Genomic DNA, 26,353 nt, shown 5'->3' on the forward strand with positions numbered 1-26,353 from the left:
TGTGTAAAACATATGCTGGAATAGTTGGTGGTTCATTCCGCTGTGCACGGCCACCTCTGATAAATAAAGGGACTAAGTCCAAGAAAAATGAATGAATGAATTTATTTTTAATTTACTGTATATTTCATTAATTTGATGATGTTAATATTGTGTACACAGTAAAAACATCTGTAAATTAGCGGTGTCCCATATTTTGCGCTTCATTTATTATTTTTCCCGTTTATTTCTGCTTTTGAGTTGCATTATGGGATCTTGATCATTCTTACTGCAACTTTAAACCTTGAAATGTTGTATAAAGTGTCTTCTCTGCAAATGTGTAATAGTCTGCAGTGCTTATTGTGTGTGTTGGTGTATATTACACTGCAAACAGCTTGTGATAAACTGCTGCACATTCTCTGTAATTTTACACACTTATTTCTCTAGATATCATTTAATATGTTATTTTAAACCACAAAAATGCCACTAAAAGTCACTTTGTTAAACTGCAGAGTTGAATTTTTAACGACAGAAGTGGACAAAGCAGAGATCAACATCCCATAATGCAATTCACCACCGCTAACAAACACAAAATACCGAAATGTCATTAACAGATGCTTTTTAGAGTGCAGATTTCACCCAATGTTGAGGTAAAACAACCCTGCATTTTTACTCCAATGTGTGTGTTTAGATATTCTCCCTGGTTTCTTCAGTGTGTGTGTGTGTGTGTGTGTGCAAGAAAAAAATTAGATACACAGTGTAAAATATTTCCAAAATTCAAACTTCAGAGGTGTTCTTGAAGCATCCTTGCAGGTTTTGCTGTCTTTATTGTACATCATCATCATCATCATCATCATCTCCTCATGGTGAACCCCCAGATCCCGGTCACCGCCGCCTCTGCAACTCCAGCATTTCTACATAAGTGGACCACGTGTTTCCTCGGACACATCTCTTGAAAAGCTGAGGTTTTACACAAATAGACAGAGATGTGCGTTCATTAGACATGAATAATAACATGACTTCATGCAATGCTGCGTCCCAATACTCCTACTATCCACCCAGAAGAGAATTGCAAATTAAAATTATTTTCTGAAACTGTAGTATGTTGAGGCGAGGCAGTGGCGCAGTAGGTAGTGCTGTCGCCTCACAGCAAGAAGGTCGCTGGTTCAAACCAGGCTCAGTTGGCGTTTCTGTGTGGAGTTTGCATGTTCTCCCTGCCTTCGCGTGGGTTTCCTCTGGGTGCTCCGGTTTCCCCCACAGTCCAAACACATGCAGTACAGGTGAATTGGCTAGGCTAAATTGTCCGTAGTGTATGAGTGTGTGTGTGAATGTGTGTGTGGATGTTTCCCAGAGATGGGTTGCAGCTGGAAGGGCATCCGCTGCGTAAAAACTTGCTAGATAAGTTGGCGGTTCATTCCGCTGTGGCGACCCTGGATTAATAAAGGGACTAAGCCGAAAAGAAAATGAAGGAATGAATGAATGTAGTATGTTGAAAAGAGTATGTACGGTTCCCAGATGCTCTACTTTTCTAGAAGTGTAGAAGCATTCATACTCTAAATGCTAATACTACCCACAATACACTGTGCATTGGATATAAATCCAATTAGAATTACAAACTTGGGTAAAAAGTGTAAAAAAACTACAAATATGGCGGACGTGCAGGACCGACTCTCAAGTAGAGAGGCTTTGGTAATGTTGTTTGATCGACTGTTAATTAATCTCTGGCCAACTGGCAGTGGCGTAGCGGACGGGCCCGCAGGGCACGCACCGCGGGGGGGCCCCGCGTGATTAGGGGGCCACGCGTCGTCGCGATTTTCAATAAACTGTTGGGAACAACTGTGGTCGGAACCAAAGTTCACACGTCTGTGTTCTCTGAACACCTCTCAAGCGGTGGACTACTTCATTCTGATTGCTTGCCGCCAATGTTGCCAACTTAGCGACTTTGTCACTAGATTTAGCGACTTTTCAGACCCCCCTAGCGACAAATCTAGCGACTTTTTTGTGTGTTATTGGAGATTTTTTTTAGACTGTCATTTGTCCATACTGTACCGTCCCTACTCTTCCCAACGAGCTGCGTGTGATGCCGCCGGCCCCTCCCCCGCCTCACAGCACTGACAGGCGGCCCAGTCAGTCCTCTACAGCCGCCTCTCCCACCTGCAGCCCGAGAGCAGATCACCCCTCTGCGTACCGACGACAAATGATTTAGCACAGGCAGTGTGAAGGTATTTCCCTTGTACAGTCAAACCGATCTACTTCTCCTTTATTTTAACAATTTATTTGGACCGTTTATTCTTTTCTTGTTCACAATCACAGATATTTTAGTGACAGCTTCTGAACTTATCTGAGTTTATTACATATGAGATATTACTGCACATTCACTAACGTTACACATCTATAATGATATACTGTATTCAAACAGCAATAAATTTAGTTAAATAAACATGCTTATATAAAGTGTAGTGCAATTATAAATACCCCTTTATTAACCATAGGCTGTCAAACAGAAACGGTAGAACGTGATGACGTCAGTGATATGCAAATTGACGTATGACGTCTTCCACACACCCCCCCCCCTTCATCAGGGGGCCCGTCAGCGATCCCTGCAGGGGGGCCTCCGCATTTTGCGCTACGCCACTGCCAACTGGAAAATATATAATGTAATGTGTGTATTTATATAGCGCATTTATCGTTTATAGCTATACAGCCAAAGTGCTTCACAATCACGAGGGGGGTCTCTTCACACCACCACCAGTGTGCAGCATCTACTTGGATGATGCCATAGAACAATTGCGCCAATGCGCCTACCACACACCAGCTACAGATGGAGCAACCAGATCTCACGATAAAACGTAAGTGTTTTAATTTTTGGCAGTTTAGTGGCTAATTCGTACGAATTTGTATGTTTTAAAAAAGGAGGTGTGGCACCTAACCCCACCCCTAAACCCAACCGTCATTGGGGGATAAGCAAATCGTATTAAAATGTATAAATTAGATCGTACGAATTAGCTAAATGAAAAAGTGACGAATTGCCGTGAGATTGTGTTGGGTGAAGTGGAGAGACAGCGATAGAGCCAATTCAGTGAATGGGGATGATTGGGGGGCCATGATGGGTAACGGCTGATGGAGGGAATTTGGCCAGGACACCGGGAATACACCTCTACTTTTCACCAGATGTGCCATGAGATTATTAATCAGCACAGAGAGTCAGGACCTCAGTTAAAGGTCTCATCTGAAAGACGGCGCTCACTGACAGTATAGAGTCCCCTTCACTATACTGGGGCATTAAGACTCAGACAGACCGCAGGTTGAGCACCCCCTGCTGGCCTCACTAACACCACTTCCAACAGCAACCCTAGTGCTCCCACCCAGCTACTGACCAGACTCAGCCCTGCTTAGCTTCAGTGAGGGGCGGTATGGCTATGGCTGATTTAAATCACATTTTCTGTGTTTTTGATCTGCAACAACAATGTGAACTTCTATAAAGACGTGTTCAGACCATTAACTTCTGAATGCAGCTTTAACAGAGATTTCACGGTCCACTAATGAAGGAGTAGCCAATACTTACTTACTCTTCTGTTACACACTCAAAAGTATGTCATTTTTCTACACAACAAAAGCACATACTTTAAGGACTCAGCATTAGTATGTGAAGTGGGATGCAGCATAATAAATACTGGGCTGTTTTAACTGAACATTTGGTCAAATAGGGACAAACCCAACACTGGGTTATTTTTTTGTCCATTTAAATCTAAATTACACAATTATGGGTTGGCCCGTAATTGACCCAACATTAGATTACAATAACCCAACAGCATTTTTTAGAGTGTATAAAAGATTTTCATTCATTCATTTTCTTTTCGGCTTAGTCCCTTTATTGATCCGGGGTCACCACAGCGGAATGAACCGACAACTTATCCAGCATATGTTCAATGCAGTGGATGCCCTTCCAGCTGCAACCCATCTCTGTGAAAATAAAAGATTTTATTATATTATACACTGTAAATTCTGTTTTTATTTACTTAATTATTTATTCATTCATTCATTTTCTTGTCGGCTTAGTCCCTTTATTAATCCGGGGCCACCACAGCAGAATGAACCGCCAAATTATCCAGCAAGTTTCTTACGCAGCGGATGCCCTTCCAGCCACAACCCATCTCTGGGAAACATCCACACACACATTCACACACACACACACTCATACACTACGGACAATTTAGCCTACCCAATTCACCTGTACCACATGTGTTTGGACTGTGGGGGAAACCGGAGCACCCAGAGGAAACCCACGCGAACGCAGGGAGAACATGCAAACTCCACACAGAAACGCCAACTGAGCCAAGGATCGAACCTTAAAAAAAATCTGGATTGTTGTAAGCTAATGTTGGGTCAAATTTAAACAAACCCAACACTGGGTTACATTTTCCAATAAAATTTAAATTACACGTTTTAACCCAGTTGTTATTTTTTGTCCATTTATATTTAAAGTACACAATTATGGGTTTGCCCAAAATTGACCCAACATTACATTACAACAACCCAACAGCATTTTTTAGAGTGAATAAAAGATGCATATTGTATTATATTATACACTGTAAATTCTGTTTTTATTTACTTAATTCATTATTGAATATTATACTATTAAATTTAGTTTCACTCTAAAAATGCTGGGTTATCGTACCCTAATGTTGGGTCAAATTTGAACAAACCCAACATTGCGTTACATTTTTCCAATTTAATTTAAATGACACTTTTTAACCCAATTGTTGAGCTTGTCTGAAATTAACCCAACACCGCATGATTTTTTTGTCCATTTACATTTAAATTACACAATTATGGATTTGCCCATAATTGTAGATTGCAACAACCCAACAGCATTTTTGAAGTGTAGAAAAGATTTATATTATACACTGTAAACACTGTTTGTATTTACTTACTCAATTATTTAATATTTTATTATTAAATTTCGTTTCACTCTAAAAAATGCTGGGTTATTGTACCCTAATGTTGGGTCAAATATGAACAAACCCAACACTGGATTACATTTTTCAATTAAATTTAAATGACACCTTTTAACCCAGTTTGTCCAAAACTTACCCAACATTGTTTTGTTTTGTCCATTTATATATAAATTACACAAATATTATAACGTTGAGTTAAATATGGACAAACCCAACACTGAGTTACATTTTCCAATAACTGACCCAACATTGGGGTGCAACAACCCAGCAGCATTTTTTAGAGTGTACAAAAGATTTATATTTATGTTTTATATTATACACAATTTTTAAAAACTTAATTAATTACTTAAGGTTATGTTACTTCATTTAGTTTCACTCTAAAAAGTGCTGGGTTGTCATAACCCAATGTTGCGTCAAAGATGAGCGAACCACTGGGTTATTTAAAAATTTTAAGTGTAATTTAAATTTAATTGAAAAAAAATTAACTCACTGTTTGTGTTTGTCCATATTTGACCCAATTTTGGGTTACAACAACCCAGCATTTTTAACACTGTAGAGGCTTTATTTTTTAAGTTGTTAACTTGTTGTTTTTAAGTTAAGTTGTTAGGGATAGCTCACCCAAAGATTTCCTCATCATTTACTCACACACAAATGGTTAAACACAAAATAAGATATTTTGAAGAATGTTGGAAAAATGCAGCCATTGACATCAACACAGGAACAAAAATACTTTGAAAGTTTTCAGGCATTTTTATGAAACTTTCTTCAGCATTTAACAGTGGAAAGAAATTTAAACAGGTTATGAATAAGTGGAGGATGAGGAAATGATGACGGAATTTTAATATTTGGCTGAACTTACCTGAATGCTGCTGGGTTGTTGCACCCCAATGTTGGGTCAGTTATTGGAAAATGTAACTCAGTGTTGGGTTTGTCTATATTTAACTCAACGTTATAATAATTGTGTAATTTCTTTATAAATGGACAAAAAACAACAATGTTGGGTACATTTTGGACAAACTCAACAATTGGGTTAAAAAGTGTCATTTAAATTTAATTGAAAAAATGTAACTCAGTGTTGGGTTTGTCAATATTTGACCCAACATCAGGGTACAACAACCCAGAGTTTACAGTGTATAATAAAATATCAATCTTTTATATGCAGGTCAGGAAATGATGATGGAATTTTAATATTCGGGTGAACTGACCCTTTAAGTGAAGTTGATTTCTTTATTTACAGTGTATATTAATAAATAATCTATCCTAATGCATATTATATACTTGTCATGTTTACCAGCTAACAAACCACCAGATGTCGCTGGTAAAAACTCACTCATGAAACTACAAATCTGCCAGTAAATGGACTTCAACTTCATACATGCTCTTCGCCCACACACCTGCTTCCTCATTTAGCTTGATTACTTTCGCACACCTGAGAACTTTCAAAGACTGATTAACACACTATTTAAGCCACACATTTACTCATTCAGTTTGCCGAGTCTTGTTTATCTGTAGGGTGACATTACAACGCGTTATCCTGGTCTTGGTTTCCCGTGTTTTGATCTTAGCCCTGTTTATCCTTGTCATCCTGTTTAGCCGCCTGCCTTACGACCTATTGCCTGTTTACTGATTCTGGATTGTCTACATATATCTGTTTGCACCTGAATTGACCATCGCTTGCCTGACTTTGAAAAACCTGCATTTGGATCCTACCTTCTGTTGTCAGTGTCACTCCTCGGCGTTACAGATAAACTAGACTCGGCAAACTGAATGAGTAAATGTGTGGCTTAAATAGTGTGTTAATCAGTCTTTGAAAGTTCTCAGGTGTGCGAAAGTAATCAAGCTAAATGAGGAAGCAGGTGTGTGGGCGAAGAGCATGTATGAAGTTGAAGTCCATTAACTGGCAGATTTGTAGTTTCATGAGTGAGTTTTTACCAGCGACATCTGGTGGTTTGTTCACTGGTAAACATGACAATACTAGAGTTATATCAGAATGCGTCTTACCGGTTTCACACAATGCAGATGTGAGACTGCAAACAGGACCAAAATAAACCAAAAACAACCTTCAAGGATATTAGTGCCCTCCAAGACCACCACAAAACCTGCATTAATCAAGCTCTGAAACAACAGCACAAACAACAACATTTCAGTTAGTACACTAATTGATTTATTTAATTGAATTATAGTAAGAGTTACTAAGTACATCCTAAAGTTTGTAATTAGTATAGCAGAATACAATGGTAAAATGCAGAACAATCCCGGGGGTTGACAGGTGTGATGTATGGTAATGTAATCTGACTACTTTTGGATTACATTTAGGTTACTTTTGTGCTAACCCTTATTTCATGTCACATATATTGTGGTCAGTTTATCTAGACAATATAAACAGATGTGTCAATATAATGTCAACATAGACTTTCTACGTGAATTTATGTTTTGAGTTTTTACTGCAAACGTCATAACGCTGGAGTTGCTGATATATATATTAACAGTTCACACACACTCATACACTACGGGCAATTTAGCCTTCCCAATTTACCTTTACCGCATGTGTTTGGACTGTGGGGGAACCGGAGCACCCGGAGGAAACCCACACGAACGTGGGGAGAACATGCAAACTCCACACAGCCCAGCCGAGCCTCAAACCAGCGACCTTTTTGCTGTGAGGCGACAGCACTAGCTACTGCGCCACTGCATCGCTTTTTAATGAACTTATTACAGTAAAACATAAACAATCCCATTTATAACACTGTCTGATATATATACCTGTCTGATTCATTTACAGTATTTAATTGAATCATTTAATTTCAGTTGGCTTTTTCGATCACTGTCAAAGGCATTCCCCATCACTCTCCATCTCTTTTCAGATGGGATGGCGGGCCTAATCAAAGGGCCAACTTTGACCTGTAGGCCCTACTTTGGGCATCTCTGCATGTGTTTGTACTGTAGGGGAAACCGGAGCACCCGGAGGAAACCCACTCGAACGCAGGGAGAACATGCAAACTCCACACAGAAACGCCAACTGACCCAGCTGAGGCTTGAACCAGCGACCTTCTTGCTGTGAGGCGACAGCACTACCTACTGCGCCACCACGTCGCCGTAATACAACATCATTTGCACCAAAAAAAAAAAAAAAAAAGAGTATTTTCTCTAAAGAAGTTGCTACTCCATCCCATTTAAAGTGTCATTATTATTACTAATGTGGTTCAAGTGATGGATCTGCGACAGAGAATCTACGGTTTTGGGAAACACTCATCACTACATTGTTCTTTTCCTAAATGATGCATCAAACTGATAGTTCAGCCATGAGTTACATGGTTTTTTGGGAAACGCACCCCTGATAGTTATAAACATACCTGGTCTTGTTGTCCATTGTACAGCTTCAAGATCAATGGTACAAGTACTAACTCTTTACTTTTCTTTGTTAACGTGGTCACAATAAATATTTTCCTCCCTGTTAAACAACAACAACAACAAAAACAAGATCAACAAGCAAACCAATGCAATATAACATGATTCAATATTTCACATCTGTATAAGGACACTCACTGTACAGATCAGCAGTGGAGCTCTCATTTCTGTTCTCTGAAAAAATAATTACATAAAACTTTAGCTCAGTTTTCATTTTTTGTGGCTTTTTAACATCCCAATTGTGCTTTGTTTGTATGTAACAAGTACTTCCTTAAATATACAGTATATTATATAGCTAGGCTATATACTAAACTATGGAAGCTTGTTTCTGCCATGAGATAATACATTAAATAAGTTAATAAAGACAATTCTGCTTTTATTTCAAATAAAAATCTCAGAATTGTAAGATATAAACTCAGAATAGTGAGGTATAAACTAGGTGTTATTTAAATTTTAGAAAAGTCCCATGTGCAAATAATAACACGGTCAAACTTATTCTAGTTTACATGAATTCGTATAAGGAACTGTATGGCTAAAAGTGCTGTATTGCTTATGTCAGAACAGTAGATGGCACTGTGCAAACATTTAAATTAGCATAGAAATATATAATATTTTAGATAGCAAATAAATAAATGGTTCATTAATTGTGTAATCATCCTGATTTCATTGTCTAATGTTTAGATTTGCATGCAATCATAATTTATAATGTGTATTTTACTAGCACATATTTTTAGCCTTAAGGTAAACAATTAATCCATGCAAGTAATTATAACAGTAAAAACAGCAATTATAACGAGAATTATTTATATGATTTATTAAATTACTCATTACATTTTATTTATTAACATCTACTGCTACTCCAACCTTCACAGTAATGTAAAAACAGTAATTATACACAATATTATTCATGTTATTTATTAAATTACCCATTAAATTTTATTTTAATAATGTCTACCCTTACTCCAACCCTCAAAGTAATGTAAAAACAGCAATTATAATGAGAATTAATTATATTATTTATTAAATTACTCATTAAATTGTATTTTATTAATGTCTACCCTTACTCCAACCTTCACAGTAATGTAAAAACAGCAATTATAATGAGAATTAATTATATTATTTATTAAATTACTCATTAAATTGTATTTTATTAATGTCTACCCTTACTCCAACCCTCAAAGTAATGTAAAAACAGCAATTATAATGAGAATTAATTATATTATTTATTAAATTACTCATTAAATTGTTTGTTTTTTTAACGTCAACCCCAACCCCTACAACCCTCACAGTAATGTAAAAATATTAATTATTGTTGTGCGGTGTCGCAAAAATCATGCTCTATTGAGTATCCACAGTTGTATTTCGTCTAGACTTTACCCAATCAATCAGTCAATGGCCCTGTTTACACTGCCAGTTAAATGTGACCCAATTTGGATTTTTTGCTCATGTGACACAGATCGGATCTGGTCTATGACCGTGTAAACAGGAAATAAACGCATGCATTCGGATATTCGGAGATGGCTTTCAGGCCTCCTTCATATGTGGAAATAAATCAGATATGTGACAATGCGACTATCATGTAAACAGGCAGATCGGATTTATTGAGGCGTTCTGTTTTGTACATCATTAGACTTGCAGCAGTGTGGTACTTCTTCGTGGTTTAAAGACGTAGAAGGAAGAGTGGAGACGCCGACGCGGTAAACAACAACAGCAAAGGAAACATGGAGGAGGAAAGTGGTCAGTCGCCACAATTTTCTCCCACCAGGCCTGAGATCTCTGTCTTTTACCCACAAATCCCTTTGAATAGTGAATGACATCATATATAAACGATAGGCACAAGCTGCGATGACGGCCCTTTCCCTCCTCCTCCGCCTCAAAATCATTTTAAAGTTGGGCGAACTTTGCATATTTCGCAGAGCTAAAAAGCAAGATAATTTCTTTCATCGTGGCTAGTGTTGCGCAGATGCTAGAACCCGCCTTCACGCATGCGCGACATTGTAAATTGTGTAGATCTTTTTTATGGCTGCTGCATGGAGGGCGCCATAGCGACCAGCGTCTTCCGGTAGAATGCTAAAAACTTCCGTGTACAGCGTGTACAACTGGTCATTTGCGCTCCGAAAATGGGTTTCAATAACGTTTTTAATGGATAACAGAGTGTTTTTGTGACACACAACTTAGAAATGTGTCTGTTAAAGCCGTTATAATCTGTCACATGTGGTTCAAGCGCGTCAGAAATACGAGAAAAACGTTCTCCTAGTTCACGTGTCTGCCGTCAGAAATACAGTGTGTGTGTGCGTTCCCGGCCTGTCAGCTGTTAGCTCGGCGGCTCTTTAACACACACACACACACACACACACACAGAGAGAGAGAGGGAGAGAGAGCAAACCAGGGTCTGGCATGAAACTTAACAGGTATGAAACTCGTGCAATTTACAAAAATGAGCAATAAAAGTCTGTTATTGATCCTCTGCTGGCTGATTTGCTGTTCATTCTAATCGTGAGCCGTTTGTGTTTTATTTCGTGTGTTGTTTTTACCACGGTTTGTGTTTTTCTGTCATTTCGAAATGACACTAGCCTATATTTTCACTTTGTCACAGTTATTAAATCAGTGTGTCAGTGGCACAGTACAGGCTACGTGTGTCTGTCAGTTAAAACCAAACCAAAGGTTACTATGGGTTGTTGCTAGATCGAATACGTTTGCGGCCGGAAGTTAATGAGAATTATTTATATTATTTATTACATTTCCCATTTATTGTATTTTATTAACGTCTACCCGCACCCCATCCCTAAACACAACCATCACAGTAACGTAAAAACAGTAGTTGTACATAGTATTATTTATGATATCTATTAAATTACCCAATAAATTGTATTTTTAATGCCTACTGTAACTGTTACAGTACTGTAAAAATATTAATTATTGTTATACAGTGTCATAAAAATATGCCGCTATATTAATGAGCATATTGCACTCGATCTAGACTTTACCGCCAACTCAAAGGTTACCATAGGCCAACCTAGTTTGGGCATCTCTGCTTTAAACTTTCAATAATAAGGTAATAAAAAGTAACGCAAAAGTAAGTTAAAAGTAACGTAATGCCATACTTATCATAAAAAGTAACTAAGTAACGCAACTAGTTACTTGTTTGGGTAGTAACTCAATATTTACTTTCAAAAGTAACTCACCCCAACACTAGTTGTGAGGTCAATAGACTTGACTTTTCCTTCACAACTCGGGGAGAAAAGTCGATTTATATTTTGTATTTTTTTATTTTATTTTATTTTTCACAGTTGTTTCCCTTGTGTCTCTTGTACTTGCATGTCTAAAACACAATCTCACAGTTCTGAAGAGGGAGACGTCACATTAGGCATATAATTCGCAAATATAAGCAGCTATATCTATATCTTTCACATTTACCTTTGAGATGTAAATTTAAAAAGCTTTCTCACAATTCTGACTCTATATCTCTCAAATTGTAAGTTTATATCTTGAAAATGTGACTTTAACCCCTGATCTGTTCATCACCTCGCAGTTCTGAGTTCATATGCCGCCATTTTGACTCGCGATTAATAAATTCTCTATGGCGAGAAAGCCAGAATAGTGAGCAAATATATGGATTCACCTTTAGTTTATAATTTATTCTGTCTCAGAAAAAAAGCTTCAATAATAAACAAACCGTGCTCGTTGCTCGTCTGGTTCAGTGCGATTAATGACAGCAGGATTAAATGCTTCAGAGTGTTGATTCTGCTCATGTTTTGCTTACGTTAATAATCGCAGTATCACCATGGAAACACAATGTCTAGAAGGGATACTTCTAAATACTTCTAATTTAGCATCATGTTTGTACAACAATTATATATATTTAACGTTAATAAAATACAATTTAATGAGAAATGGAATAAATAATATAAATAATTATCGTTATAATAACCATTTGCATTACTATGAGGGTTGGGGTATTCGTTAGTAAAATACTATTTAATAGGTAAATTAATAAATAATTATCGTTATAACAACTGTTTTTACGAAACAGCTTGAAGTAGGGGTAGACGTTAATAAAATACAATTTAATGGGTAATATAATGAATAATATAAATAATTATCGTTATAATAACTGTTTGTACATTACAGTGAGTGTTTAGGGGTAGACAGACGTTCATGGAAACTTTATAAATGATATAAATAATTGTCGTTGACTTCCGGCCGCAGCTGTATCCCTTCTACCAACAAACCACATTTTTCAGCGCACATTCAGAAGAAATACAATACACATCATTTAATTATTAATTTTTAATTGTTTTACTTTATTATTTTATATATTTTATTTTATTATTTTTTCATGTTCGTTGTTTTTGTTTTGAATAAATTCGGACACTTGTTTATAAAAACATCCACAATAAAATAAACAAATACTCTGCTGTGAGCAACGAAAAGAAAAATGCTAAATTAATTTTAAAAACCATGTAGATATGTTTTTAAATTAATTATTTCTCATTATTTATGGAGTCCTTTAATCGTAATTTTAATTGCGCAGTAAAAAAATAGTTTTACTCATTTTACACAGGAATGTGACACTTAAGTGCACTATTACGTTTTTCTTTTCTTTTTCACTCTTTTATAACACGTTTTAACACATTTTAATCTGTTTTATCTGTTTTAATCATTTTAAATAATTTTAATAATTTTTATTTTCTTGTTTCTTTTATTCTTGTTTATGTAAAGCGCTTTGAATTACCATTATGTATGAAATGTGCTGTAGAAATAACCTCGCCTTGCCTTAATTAAGGAATAATAAAGCGAAACAACTATGCTTAATTTTAAAAGGCTTACAATTACCTTTTGCATGTAGCTGAATCATGTCATCATGTCATATTACTTTTTCATTTCATTGTTGTACTCCTTTTCTGTTATTGCCTATGTGTGTTCATTGATATACGTATACATGCAATTAAAATTATAATAATAAAAAAAAAATTACGACAGTTGCAATGCTTTGCGACACCTCACGAACGATTCCAGTGACGTCGCTTGCAGAGTCCTCTGTGATTGGTCAGTTTCGTATCCTCCGTCATCACTACACAGGAAGCGTGTTCCGGTAGAAGCGTCGTTCCGCGCCGAATGCTCGGTGATTTTGCTCGATTTGTCCGGTTAGCGGTGATTGATTAATCGCGGTGATCAGCGGCTCGTTCCCGGTGTGCTGGAGTCATGGTCGGGGTCAAGGTGATCGGGAATGACTCGGATTTCCAGGCGGAGCTCAGCGGAGCGGGTTCCAGACTGACCGTGGTGAAGTTCACCATGAGCGGGTGAGTGAGCGAGAGAGTGTGTGTGTGAGGCCGCTGGTTCATTCAGATCACACACACACACACACACACACACACACACACACACACACACACACACACACACACACACACACACACACACACACATTTACTAAACCTGACCGGAGGACGAAAACACAACACAAAAACACCGACATGACTTAGCAAATCAGACACACACACGAGAACACAACAACACCGGCATGACTTAGCAAAACACACACACACACACACACCTGACTGGAGGACGAGAGCACAACACAACAACCCTGACATGACTTAGCATAACACACACATACACACCACCTGACTGAAGGATGAGAACACAACAACACCGACACGACTTGGTAAACACACACACACACACACACACATACAGGAGGACGAGAACAAAACTGACATGACTTAGCATAACACACACACACACACACACACCTGACCAAAAAACCAGAACACAACACCACCCTGACATGATATTGCAAAACACACACACATACAGAAGATCGTGAACACAACACAAAACCGACATGACATAGCATAACACACACACACACACCTGACTGAAGGACAAAACACAACACATCAACACCGACATGACTTAGTAAACATATACACACACACACAGGAGGACGGGAACACAACGATCTTGACATGACTTAACATAACACACATACACGCCTGACCGAAGGACAAAAACACAACACTGGCATGACTTAGTAAACACACACACATACAAGTGCACGAGAACACAACACAACAATCTTGACATGACTTAACACACACACTTGACCAAAGGACCACAACACAACACTGACTGACATGATATTGCAAAACACACACACACACACCTGACTGGTGGACGAGAACACAACAACACTCGGATAACTTTGTAAACACACACACAGGAGGACGAGAACACAACAGAACAGCACCGACCTGAATTGGCAAACACACATCAGGAACGACCGTGTTAGCAATAGCTCAAAACAACAACAATTGAGATTTATTTTTCACCAAATCACTTTGGGAATATACTTGTTTTGCCCGTGTTTAACACGACACCCAGGCAAACCTTTCAAATGTTGAAATATTACGATAAGTATTTCATTTTCATTTGATTATGCCGCATAATTCTAAGATGTATGTATCTACAATTTGAAAATAAAGTACCACTGTGTTTAATTGATTTATTAGCTGTAGGTTTGAGTAAAATGTTAATGTTTTTGTTTTATTCTGTGAAAGTCTGATAAAGATTATTCCAAAATTCAAATAAATCTGTTGTCATTTAACGCATATTGAAATTGAAAGCGTGTCAAAAATTAATAAATGCTTACTGTTTTGTGATTTGAAATGATCGATATGGAAAAAAAAACTTCTGGGATTAAAAGGTCACTATTGTGTTGTCTAAAAATGAATGAATCAATCCTTAAAGTTACGTTTTATAAGAAAAAAAAATTTGTATAAAAAGTTTATATTAATTCCTCTAAATTTTCAAGTAATTTATATAAAATATAATTATATTATTATTATTATAATTATTATATTATTATTATAATATAACATATAGTTTCTTGGAATGTTTTCAAAAATCCCGAGAAGTTCATATCGAAATTTACTAGACATTTTCCACCCATTAGCTACCCTGAAAAGCACATTCACTAAACTTGACATTTAAGTAATGTTGTAGTGTCCTGTTCATGTGTGTCCAGTGTTTTTCTCCGGCTCATTTGTGTTTTTCTCTGTCCAGATGTCGTCCTTGTGTCAGAATAGCTCCAGCGTTCAACATGTTGAGCAACAAATATCCTCAGGTTGTGTTTCTGGAAGTCGATGTCCACGTCTGTCAGGTCAGACTTGCAGTGTTTACAGTATACATACCATTTACATTTGGAATTAGATATGGGAACTCTGCAAAATGTGATAAAATGTGAGATCCAGTCTTTTTTTTTTTAAACATAAAGATTAATGTTTTATTTCTAAAGATTTTTTTTCTTCTCTTTACATCCATTGCAGTCGTTTTGTAGGTTGTAAATAGGCATGGGCCGGTAAAAGATTCTGACGGTATGATAGCCTTGCATAAAAATATCACGGTTTCATGGTATTGTGCTCACTGCTCTAAAACATATTCTTTTTAAATGTCTGTGTTAAAAACAAAAACCTTTTCCCCTTTGAACAAAATATATTTTGAGAAACATTTATAACATTTTGGAGCAGTAAACATGTCAGGCTAAATAATTGAAAGAAATCATTGACTTCTGCTGTCTTCATTTGTTTAAATACACACAGATTTCTTTACAATTTAAAACCGCGTCTTTCTGCTGGACATACTCTTGTCCTAAAAAACAGATATTTATTTACATACCTAAGGAACGGTATAGCAGAAAATTTTGGAGGTTTTAAAACCTTGACTTTTCCGTACTGCGCTATACCTTGAAAACGGTTAGCGTCCCATGCCAAGTCGTATATGTCACCATATTCCCTTGTGTCGTGCTTTATTTTTTTATTTTACTCATATTATTCTTATACTATTGGTTTGTCTGTCTGTTCAGTTTCTACATCACCTGATAAAAGTCTTGTGGTGGATCTCAGTTGTAAGAGCAACACATAATAACTCGACTTCTAGTTGATCATTTAAAGTGTCAGAAGGTGGATTTCTCTGCTGGATTATCTGTTGATCTGCATCTCAATCATCCCCAATACTGCAGAAGACCTACTGTAACCAGCATGGAGTAATATTCTCACATAAATCAGTCAAGTTTGGTGAAGGAGAAATCATGGTTTGGGGTTCATTCAGTATGGGGGCGTGCGAGAGATCTGCAACATCAACAGCCTGAGGTATCAAGACATCTGTGCTGCCCATTACATTACAAACCACAGGAGAGGGACAATTCTCCAGCAGGAGCAAGGTGCTTCAGGATTGGCCAGCCCAGTCACCAGACATGAACATTATTGAGCTGATGAAGGAGGAGGGGTTGAAGATGAGCACAAAGACTCTTGATGAGCTCTGGGAGTCCTGCTGAAGGCTTTCTTCTTCATTCCAGATGACTTTATTAATCAGTGATGTGAGTCATGTCAGAGATGTATGGATGCAGTCCTCCAAGCTCATGATGGAGTCAGACACAATATTCATTCTGTCTCCACTGCAGCAGGACTTTATATTCTATACTGGACATTATTTTTGTTCAGTGATGACACTTTAGTCTGAGCAGAGTCAGAGCGCACTGTCCTCATCAAATCAGTCAACATCAAGACATGATCAGATTTTAAGTTATTACTTAAGTTAATACTTACTAAGACTTTTGTCAGGTAGTGTATGTCTGCAAAAAATTTTTTTTTTTAAATTATATATATATATATATATATATATATATATATATATATATATATATATATTTAACTATAAAAGTATCTCAGTGATGCTAGAATAACACTGCTAGTGTTAACTAAATGTATGTCTGTGTGGCTTTTTTCTCATCTCCTAGGCAACAGCTGCCGCCAATAATATCTCAGCAACACCGACGTTCCTGTTTTTCCGAAATAAAGTGCGTGTGGACCAGTATCAGGGCGCAGACGCTTCCGGACTAGAGGAGAAAATCAAACAGCACGTGGAGAACGATCCAGGCAGCAACGAAGACTCCGATATTCCTAAAGGATACGTGAGTTTCAGCCAACCCATCCTGCACATTTAATGAAACTCCCTGAAATTCATGAGTGTAACCCTGTAGTGTGCCGTTGGGTCGTTTTCATCCACTCTGGGCTGTTTTTTAATATTAATTTGGTCACAATTTCCTCTGTGTTTCAACACTCTGCAAATCTTCCACCCTTTGGTTATGTTTGGGGCTGTTTTTACCCCATCAACTTTTATTATAATCACATTCATTGATTGCAAAGCCATGACAGCATATAATCATGCATTCATTTGTACTGTTGATCATCAGTTGCGGTGCAAAAAAAGCATAGTTTCTGTCTTTTATATGTTATATAGTGTGTATATAGTGTGTATGAGAGTGTAAGAGAGCTCTTCAAAGGTTTTAGAAAATAAAAATATATATAAATATCTAAAAAATAAATAAATAATCTCTCATAAGTGTCTTTAATCCATACAATATACAGTACTGTGCAAAAGGCCACCAGTATTTCCAAAAAAAATGAAGGGGTAAAGGGGATTATTTCTATATTTTTCTGTAGGATGTCAGTTTGAAATATAGATTTACTCTTCCAAACATTATTTTGTCATTGTATGTAATTCTACAGTTTAGGGTTTTCACAATACTGGAATTCGGTACCAATTAATACTGAAATTAAACATTTGAGCGCTGTTGATCATGTCCTTAAACACTGCTGATTGGCCATTGTGTTCATGTGCTCAACAGAAATGACTGTGATTGGCCGTGAAGGTCATCAGTTTACTGAACTCACCACGGTTTACTGAGTGTAACCACAGATACCGGCACACTGGAGCGTTTTAAAGCTGCGATTCATCAGCGGATCGCTCATATGTCAGCTTCTAGACAAACCAGCTGATCAACGTGACTATGTGTGTGATGTTGTGTTGATGTTGTGTGTTTCTCAGATGGACCTGATGCCGTTCGTGAATAAAGCAGGTTGTGAGTGTCTGAATGAGAGCGACGACTGTGGATTCGACAGCTGCTTAATCAAAGACGCCACTTACCTGGAGTCAGACTGTGATGAACAGGTGAAACTAAACTCTGCTGACTCTGTGACTTTAACACTTCAACTTATTTTTGTGATTTGAAACCCACATATCTATAGGGTATATATTTACAGCTGGTGTTTTCCCCTACCGATAAACTTCCAGTGAAAGATTAATGCGACTATTTTCAGTTTCATAAGGTTCTTTTTAAAGCATCAGTGTTGTAATGTAATTTAATAATAATCAGTTGAATAGACTTCAGCATTCATTTAGCTGTTCAAGAGTAAAACGAGATGAAAGATCGTGTGAACACAAGCGCCGTCAGGATCAGCAGGCAAGCACAGAAACTCCATTGAATATACTGTGGTAAAGTAAACATCCATATTTTAAAGAGACAGCACTGATCAGTGTAATGTAATGCAGTGCTTCTTGTACATTCTGAAAGCAACTTTATATCCTATGTCAGTCTGGAAAATCAGGTCTTAAATGTGGTGATTTTTTTTTTTTTAAGAGCATACAGTTCACCAGAAGCGCTTGAGCTGGCTTACTGAACATTAAAGTCCTTCTGCATATACACTATTACAGGGGTCTCAAACTCAATTTACCTGGGGGCCGCAGGAGGCAAAGTCTGGGTGAGGCTGGGCCGCATAAGGGATTTCACAAAAAAAAAGTCCTCAAATGTCATTATTAACAGTTTTAATTATTTCTTCTGAACATGAAGTGTCCTGAACATTAACAGAACATTGAGTGAAGATTATGAACAGTTCTTCTGAACATGGCATCTTTTGCCTACTCCTTGCTGCCAGAGACTTGACAGCGCTTCTTCTCACAAATCTGAACCACATTTGGCTTTAGAGCGGAAGCAGTTGAGACCCTCAGTATGGCTTGAAGATGATCATCATTAAGTCTAGACCTGTACTTTGACTTATTGAAGTCCTAGGGAAAAAAAGTGGGGGAACTCACTCAAAACTTCCATTCCCTCACCTAAAAAAAGGCGTATATATGTATAAATAAAACACCCCCACCCCACTCCAGTCACATCAGTCTGTACCAGTCTGTATCTACCTATAATATATATAAGATGCAGGCTGTAGCTCGGTAGGTGGCAGGCTGCAGATAGGTAGCTAAGTGGCAGGCAGGGGCGGGAACAGCTTGGTTCTGGCCGGCGCAAGTTCCCTCCTAACACTTCCCGCCCGTCACAGCGTCTAACAAAGGGGCGGGGTGCGTGGTGACGTCACCGACATCCCCGCCCCTTTGTTTACACGGCGGGCGGGGAATGCCAGTGACCGCTGTGTACGGATAGAATCTGATTCTGTCAGTGTACAGCGGTCGGCGTGGGCCACAAAATATTGCACTGAGGGCCGCAAATGGCCTGCGGGCCGCTAGTTTGAGACCCCTGTTTTAAACAGAAAGTAAAACCGTAATGTGTGTTTATTTAAGATCAGATGTCATGTGCTGTATAAACTGGATCTGCAGTGTTGATGAATCTGTGTTTTACTTTCAGCTTCTGATCACAATGGCCTTCAATCAACCTGTCAAACTCTTCTCCATGAAACTGCTGTCTGCTGATTTTGGTAAGACGTGTTTCTGTCAGATTTCCAGTCTGTGGTCATATATTCCGCTCCAGCTGTAAATCGACTAATTATTAGAGGTGCAACAGACTCCTCACACTTCGGTTTTACGTTTTGGCTCCCCAGAAAAGCTCTGTTCATTCAACTTTTTGTTTTTGTATTATATTTTAATGCAGATGCACTACAGAGAAAAAGACTTGCTCCCTACAATCGGTCTAAATTAATGCGGTCTTTCCAAATAGAGCTATTCAAATCATCTGCGGAAATTATATTCATATTGAAATATATATCCATATGTAAATCATAGCGAAACGAAATACCACAATGTCCAATCTAAATGTGTTAAAATCCAATACTAATAGATTTAGGTTTCAGTTTTAGGTCACAGTTTCAGTATTTGATATGTTCAGCACAAAATACAATACAAATAAATACAGTATAGGAAATAAACAGTGCGTGGTCGAATATTCTGCTGCAGACTGATGTTGTTTGACTCTCTGAACACTATAAATCAACTATAAATATTAGGGTTGCAGCAATACAGACTTCTCAATGCTTGTTTTTGTTTTAGGTCACAGTTTCAGTATGGTTCGGAATTGAATATGTTCTGTAAAAAAGCAGTGTCAAATTAAAATAAAGGGAATTAAAAAACTACAAGCAAAAGACAATACAAATAAATTAAATATGGCAAAGATAACACTGAAATAAACAGTGCATTTCAGTCTTGGGTCATATATTTTGCTGCAGACTGATGTTATGTGACTCTCAGAAGACTTTAAATCAACTATAAATATTATCTATGCAATAATACAGACTTCTTGGAGTTTATTTTGGTTTTAAGTCATGGTTTTGGTAAGGTTCGGTATTTGATATGTTCAATAAAAGAGCACTGTCATACAAACAAACAAATAAATAAACTCTACAAGCAAAATACATTAGAAAAAATGTCAGTCTGTGGTCATATATTCTGCTTCAGACTGATGATATGTGACTCTTAGATCACTTTAAATCAACTATAAATATTAGGATTGCAAAAATAGGCTTCTCAGACTTCTTCGGTTTAGTTTGTCACTGTTGGTCATGCTCTCAGTATTGGATATATTCAGTAAAAAGCAGTCAAATAAAATAAAATCCTACAAACCGTCCAATACAAATAAATACAGTATAGGATAGATAACAACAAACAGTGTGTTTCAGTGTGTGGTCATATATTCTGCTGCAGACTGATGATATGTGACTCTCAGAACACTATAAATTGACTATAGATATTATCAATGCAATAATACAGACTTCTTGGAGTTTATTTTTGCTTTAAGTCATGGTTTCGGTATGGTTCGGTATTTGATATGTTATTAATAGATAACAAATTAATAGATATAAACTCTACAAGCAACATACAATACAAATAAATACAGTATAGTGAAGATAACACTAAAATAAGCTGTGCGTTTCAGTCTGTGGTCAAATATTCTGCTCCAGACTGATGATATGTGACTCTCAGATCACTATAAATATTAGGCTTGCAAAAATTTGACTTCCCAGACTTCAGTTTAGTTTAGAGGTGTGAACCTATACTGGTCTCACGGTTCGGTTCGGTTACCATTATCATGCCATCGATTCAGTTCAATTTAATATCTCGGTGCATCACGGTGCATTGACGCTGCTTTCCATACACGGTGTTATATTTTGGGAGGAGGCTATAACATGCTGTCTGTATAAACACACAGCACCATACTGTCTCTCATTCACACACATACACAAACATAGACAGCACCAAACAAACAAACACACACACACACACACACACACACACACACACACACACACACACACTTAAGCCCACACAATATGCGTTTAGCCGGGAGATCTCGCGCTGAGCGGAGCAATAAAAAAAAAAGACGCACTTTTCCCGACGGACACACTTTTCTCCTCTCCGCGCGAGCTCTCCCGGCTAAACGCTTATTGCGAGGGCTGAAACGGAGCAGTGGTCGTAATGCCGTGCAAAAAAAACAGAAAAAGACAGCTGTGAAACATAACCACCTTTGTCTTTTTGTAGGAAACACACTTCAGATCTGTTTAGGGTAAGAGGTTTTTGAGTTATTGCCGCTATTACTGAATGTGTCAGGAATATCGAAAACAAAACCAACTGATCCGCGCTCATTTCTGGCGCCCCCTGGATGTACAGCGCCCTTAGCATTTGCCTATGCTGCCTATGCCACGGGCCCTGAGTTGGCTCCTGAGTGTTGTAAATACCGGCGCTCATGACAGAGCGCATAGAAGATAAATGACGTCAGTACATAATAACCGGTTATGATTATTACTGAACCGATAGCGAATTGTCCGCATCTGCATCGCGGTGCACCGAAAAAACTATTAATTTTGACACCCCTAGTTTAGTTTCTCACTTTTGGTCATGCTTTCACTATTGGATATGTTCAATAAAAAAGCAGTGTCAAATAAAATCCTACAAACCGTCCAATACAAATAAATACAGTATAGTAAAGATAACACTGAAATACACAGTGCGTGGTCGTATATTCTGCTCCAGACTAATGATATGTGGCTCTCAGAACACTATAAATCATTTAGTTTTTGTTTTAGGTCATGATTTTAGTATGGTTCGGAATTGGATATGTTCAGTTAAAAAGCAGTGTCAGATAAAAATAAAGTAGTAAACTACAAGCAAAATACAATACAAATAAATACAGTGTCAAGAGTTCACACTTAGCTGATGATTAATTATAAAGCTTGTTTGGCGTGCTGTCCCGGGAGAGAGCCCTGAGCTCATGAGATCCTCGAGCCCAGGGCTCCCTCCTGTTGCAAGGCGGGAGGGGAGTTTGAGCTCAGGTAGATCTCGAGAACTCCCCTGCTGTAGCAAGTGAATGCTCTTGAAATTAATTACTAACTAGAAGCGTGTCTATGTTGACAATTTGGATTGTTCAATTTACTTAATTGCATGTTTTTAGGCGGTGGGAGGAACCCGGGGGAAACCCACATGAGCACGGGGAGAAGTGCAAACTCCACACAGAAATGTCTGCTAGTTTTGGTAAAGCCAGGAACCAGAGACATTCTTGCTGTGAGGCGACAGTGCTAGGCACTGGGCCACCGTGTCACCCGTCTAAGAAGGAGGAGTAGGGGAGGAAGGGGGGACTCTTCAAAACGAAGATAGCAATGGAATAAACCCCTGGGTATTTATAGTAGTTTAGGAGTCATCTGATTGGATCGTAGTGAATTAGATAATGCGGGTCAGCTGCTAGCAATCATAAGCACGTGATCCTCTCGAAATTTGTTTATACATAAACTTCACATAGTGAAGATAACACTGAAATACACAGTGCGTTTCAGTCTGTGGTCATATATTCTGCTCCAGACTGATGATATGTGGCTCTCAGAACACTATAAATCAGTAAGTTTTCGTTCTAGGTCTCAGTTTCAGTATGGTTTGGTATTGGATGTGTTCAGTAAAAAAGCAGTGTCAGATAAAAATGGAGTGAATAAAAAACTACAAGCCAAACACAACACAAGTAAACACAGTATAGCAAAGATAACACTGAAATAATCAGTGCATTTTAGGGTTGTCATGTAGCTAACAGTAGTTTTATGTTACATAAACTACAAAATATAATCAGATATATGTATATAATGTTCACTGCACAAATGAAATAAAGGTTAACCCTTACTGAGCTGCTCAGTCGAGAGCAGAGCGAGTTCATTAGCTTTAGTTGATTATTATTAAAAACACAGACAGCTGGAAGAAGAGGATTTAAGACAATCCACAGATGCAGCACGATGAGAAAGTTACAGAAAATGTTTACTTCACAAGGCAGAACTTATTGAAGATACAGTTTTTCAAATGTGATGCATCACTGAAAAACAGCGAGAGGTCGTACTGAACGGTTTAACATTATATTGAGTATTGCAGCATGCCTAATAAGTATTGCTTTAAATATTTCAGTGTTTCACAAAGCCACTAACACACTCACACACACTGATATAAACCTTCTCCCCGTGTTGTGTTTTCAGCTCAAGCTCCAAAGAGTGTGAAGATCTTCATTAATCTTCCTCGTTCGATGGGTTTCGATGACGCGGAGAGAAGTGAAGCCACACAGAGTCTGGATCTGTCAGAGGAGGATTATAAAGACGACGGCCTCATCCCGCTCCGATACGTCAAGTTTCAGAACGTCAACAGCGTGACTGTACGTACATTACCATTAAACAAATCGAATTACTCCGGTCATACGTAATATACTCTAGGAAAATAAGTATTGAACACGTCAGCATTTGTCTTGCGTTAACAAGCAGTTGGACAGGTGTACCTAATAAAGTGGCCGGTGAGTGTATAAACCTGATGTAAATATTCAAAGTTCCCAGTTTGCCTCTTCCGCCTAAGTGCGTAAATTCTTCATACTTCTGGTTTTTTATCACCAATCAAATCCTCTCTAGTATCTGACCAGCCCCGCCCCCCTTTTCTCATTGGCTGTTCATTTGATGCGCTTGCGCTCAACCACTCACTGGCAAAGCTGTGAGAAAAACAACTCTATTGGCGGGCTTAAAAAGGGGAGGGGCTAATATAAGCCCCACCCTCTTTTCATGTTTCAGCTTAGATTACGTCAAACATCTAATAAAAAAGGAACAATTCACAGCACACCTTCAGAAGAGTTTTACAAGGCTGGTGTTAATCTGAGCCCTGTTCATTAGTATAAAGGTTTGTCATTTTGCATCTGCTTTATTTTCAGTTATTTATCAAGTCAAACCAGGGAGACGAGGAGACGACAAAAATCAACTATTTGACGTTTATCGGGACTCCAGTGCAGGCCACGAACATGAACGACTTCAAACGGGTCTGTACAGGAGGACGATCTCCACTGAAATACTGAAGGTTGAATATATTATTATCATTATTATGGAGGTTTGTGTTTGTAATGTGTGTGTGTGTGTGTGTGTGTGTGTGTGTGTGTGTATAACGCAGGTTGTGGGTAAGAAAGGAGAAAGTCACTGAAGAGGAAAAGACGAGTTCGACATGTTGCTGAATCTCTCCACGGGCGTCTCTCTCTGCCAACATGACTGGGCAAAACAAACACACACACTCTCATATATACTCTTGTTCACACACACACACACACACACACACACACTCACTCATATACACACATACGTAATCTCTTACTCACACACACAAACGCAATCATACACTTGCACACACACTGATATAAACTCTCTCTGACATACATAGACATAAATGTATACTGACACACACACATAGTGACATACATGTGCGCGCACACATTCTTTTAAATGTACACACACATACATTGTTTCACACATTCAAACTAACTCAGACGCACATGCTCTCTCACAAAACACTTAAACACACACATATTCTGCACCCCCTCCACACACACTTACAGTTATACACACTTAAATTAGACACACACATAGTCAAACTAACTATCTCAGACACACACACACACACACACACAGAGGCGGCTCCGTCATCAGAGAGAGAGAGAGAGAGAGAGAGAGAGAGAGAGACAGCTTTGTCTCAATGAGGCGGTGATCATCAATTGTTTTTATCTCAAACCTCCTGAAAATGTTCCTGTAAATAAAGTCGATCCTTTTTCAAAGGCAGGCGGCTGCTGTAAGTGTTTGTGTGTCTGATTTCATTTGTGTGTGAGAGACAGAATATATGTGTGTGTTTTTGTAAGAGAGTGTGTGTGTATCTGAGAGTTTTAGTGTGTGTGAGATCATATGTACAGTTCAAGTCTGAATTATTAGCCTCAATTTTATTTTTTCAGCACATTTCTAATCATAATAATAATTAATAACTCATCTCTAATAACTGATTTATTTTCTCTTCATCATGATGACAGTAAATAATATTAGACTAGATATTCTTCAAGACACTTCTATACAGCTTAAAGTGACATTCAAAGGCTTCACTAGGGTAATTAGGGTACCCTAGGGGAATTAGGCAAGTCATTGTATAATGATGGTTTGTTCTGGAGACTATCGAAAAAAATAGCTTTAAGGGGGGTAATAATATTGACTTTAAAATGGTGTTTAAACAATTAAAAACTGCTTTTATTCTAGCCAAAAGAAAAGAAATAAGACTTTCTCCAGAAGAAAAAATATTATCAGACATACTGTGAACATTTCCTCAATCTGTTCAACATCATTTGGGAAATAATTAAGAAAGGAAAATGAATCAAAGGGGGGCGAATAATGCTTTTTAACATCTCCTGTATCTGTGTTTGTGGGAGAGTATGTCATTCTAGAATAATGTAATGCTGGAATGACAATAAAATGGCATCATCATAACGCAAGTGCACTCTTTCAAAACACACATCATATATATAAATATATATATATATATATATATATATATATATATATATATATGAGCAATATCACACGAGTAGCAGTGCGATATGGCTGTATATCGGCACTGGTGGGAGGCGTGCGTTGGCA

The 26,353-nt window shown here is 37.8% G+C and overlaps 2 protein-coding genes and 1 long non-coding RNA gene across 6 annotated transcripts; 2 read left to right on the plus strand and 1 right to left on the minus strand.

The window, feature by feature from the left end:
- Positions 1 to 767: 767 nt before the first annotated feature.
- LOC141379941 (uncharacterized) lies at positions 768 to 13,665 on the minus strand. 4 transcript variants are annotated; one of them, XR_015519815.1, is made up of 5 exons: positions 13,345 to 13,665; positions 8,481 to 8,516; positions 8,288 to 8,385; positions 6,936 to 7,049; positions 768 to 936 (listed from the first exon to the last, which is right to left on the minus strand). XR_015519815.1 is itself a non-coding variant. In XM_087300562.1 (5 exons), exons 1-5 carry the CDS (start codon positions 12,092 to 12,094, stop codon positions 862 to 864), a joined length of 399 nt encoding a protein of 132 aa, XP_087156688.1. In that variant the 5' UTR covers positions 12,095 to 12,143; the 3' UTR covers positions 768 to 861. The 4 variants fall into 4 exon arrangements, 2 of the variants coding, with proteins under 2 accessions (XP_087156688.1, XP_087156689.1); XM_087300562.1 differs by lacking the exon at positions 13,345 to 13,665 and adding an exon at positions 12,019 to 12,143; XR_015519814.1 differs by lacking the exons at positions 768 to 936; positions 13,345 to 13,665 and adding exons at positions 2,795 to 3,939; positions 12,019 to 12,137.
- LOC147838677 (uncharacterized) lies at positions 1,838 to 8,985 on the plus strand. Its single transcript, XR_015519858.1, has 3 exons — positions 1,838 to 2,198; positions 2,673 to 2,825; positions 7,799 to 8,985. It is a non-coding gene; the product is annotated as an uncharacterized LOC147838677 (long non-coding RNA).
- txnl1 (thioredoxin-like 1) lies at positions 13,392 to 25,509 on the plus strand. The gene is given in 8 exon segments (NM_201138.2): positions 13,392 to 13,645; positions 15,411 to 15,507; positions 17,143 to 17,316; positions 18,234 to 18,356; positions 19,819 to 19,888; positions 23,909 to 24,081; positions 24,622 to 24,726; positions 24,855 to 25,509. Coding segments are annotated over 8 exon segments (870 nt in total). The 5' UTR covers positions 13,392 to 13,547; the 3' UTR covers positions 24,885 to 25,509.
- Positions 25,510 to 26,353: the final 844 nt, after the last annotated feature.

Source organism: Danio rerio, chromosome 21, assembly GCF_052040795.2.
Source record: "Danio rerio strain M-AB ecotype USA chromosome 21, GRCz13ab, whole genome shotgun sequence".
NCBI lineage: Eukaryota > Metazoa > Chordata > Actinopteri > Cypriniformes > Danionidae > Danio > Danio rerio.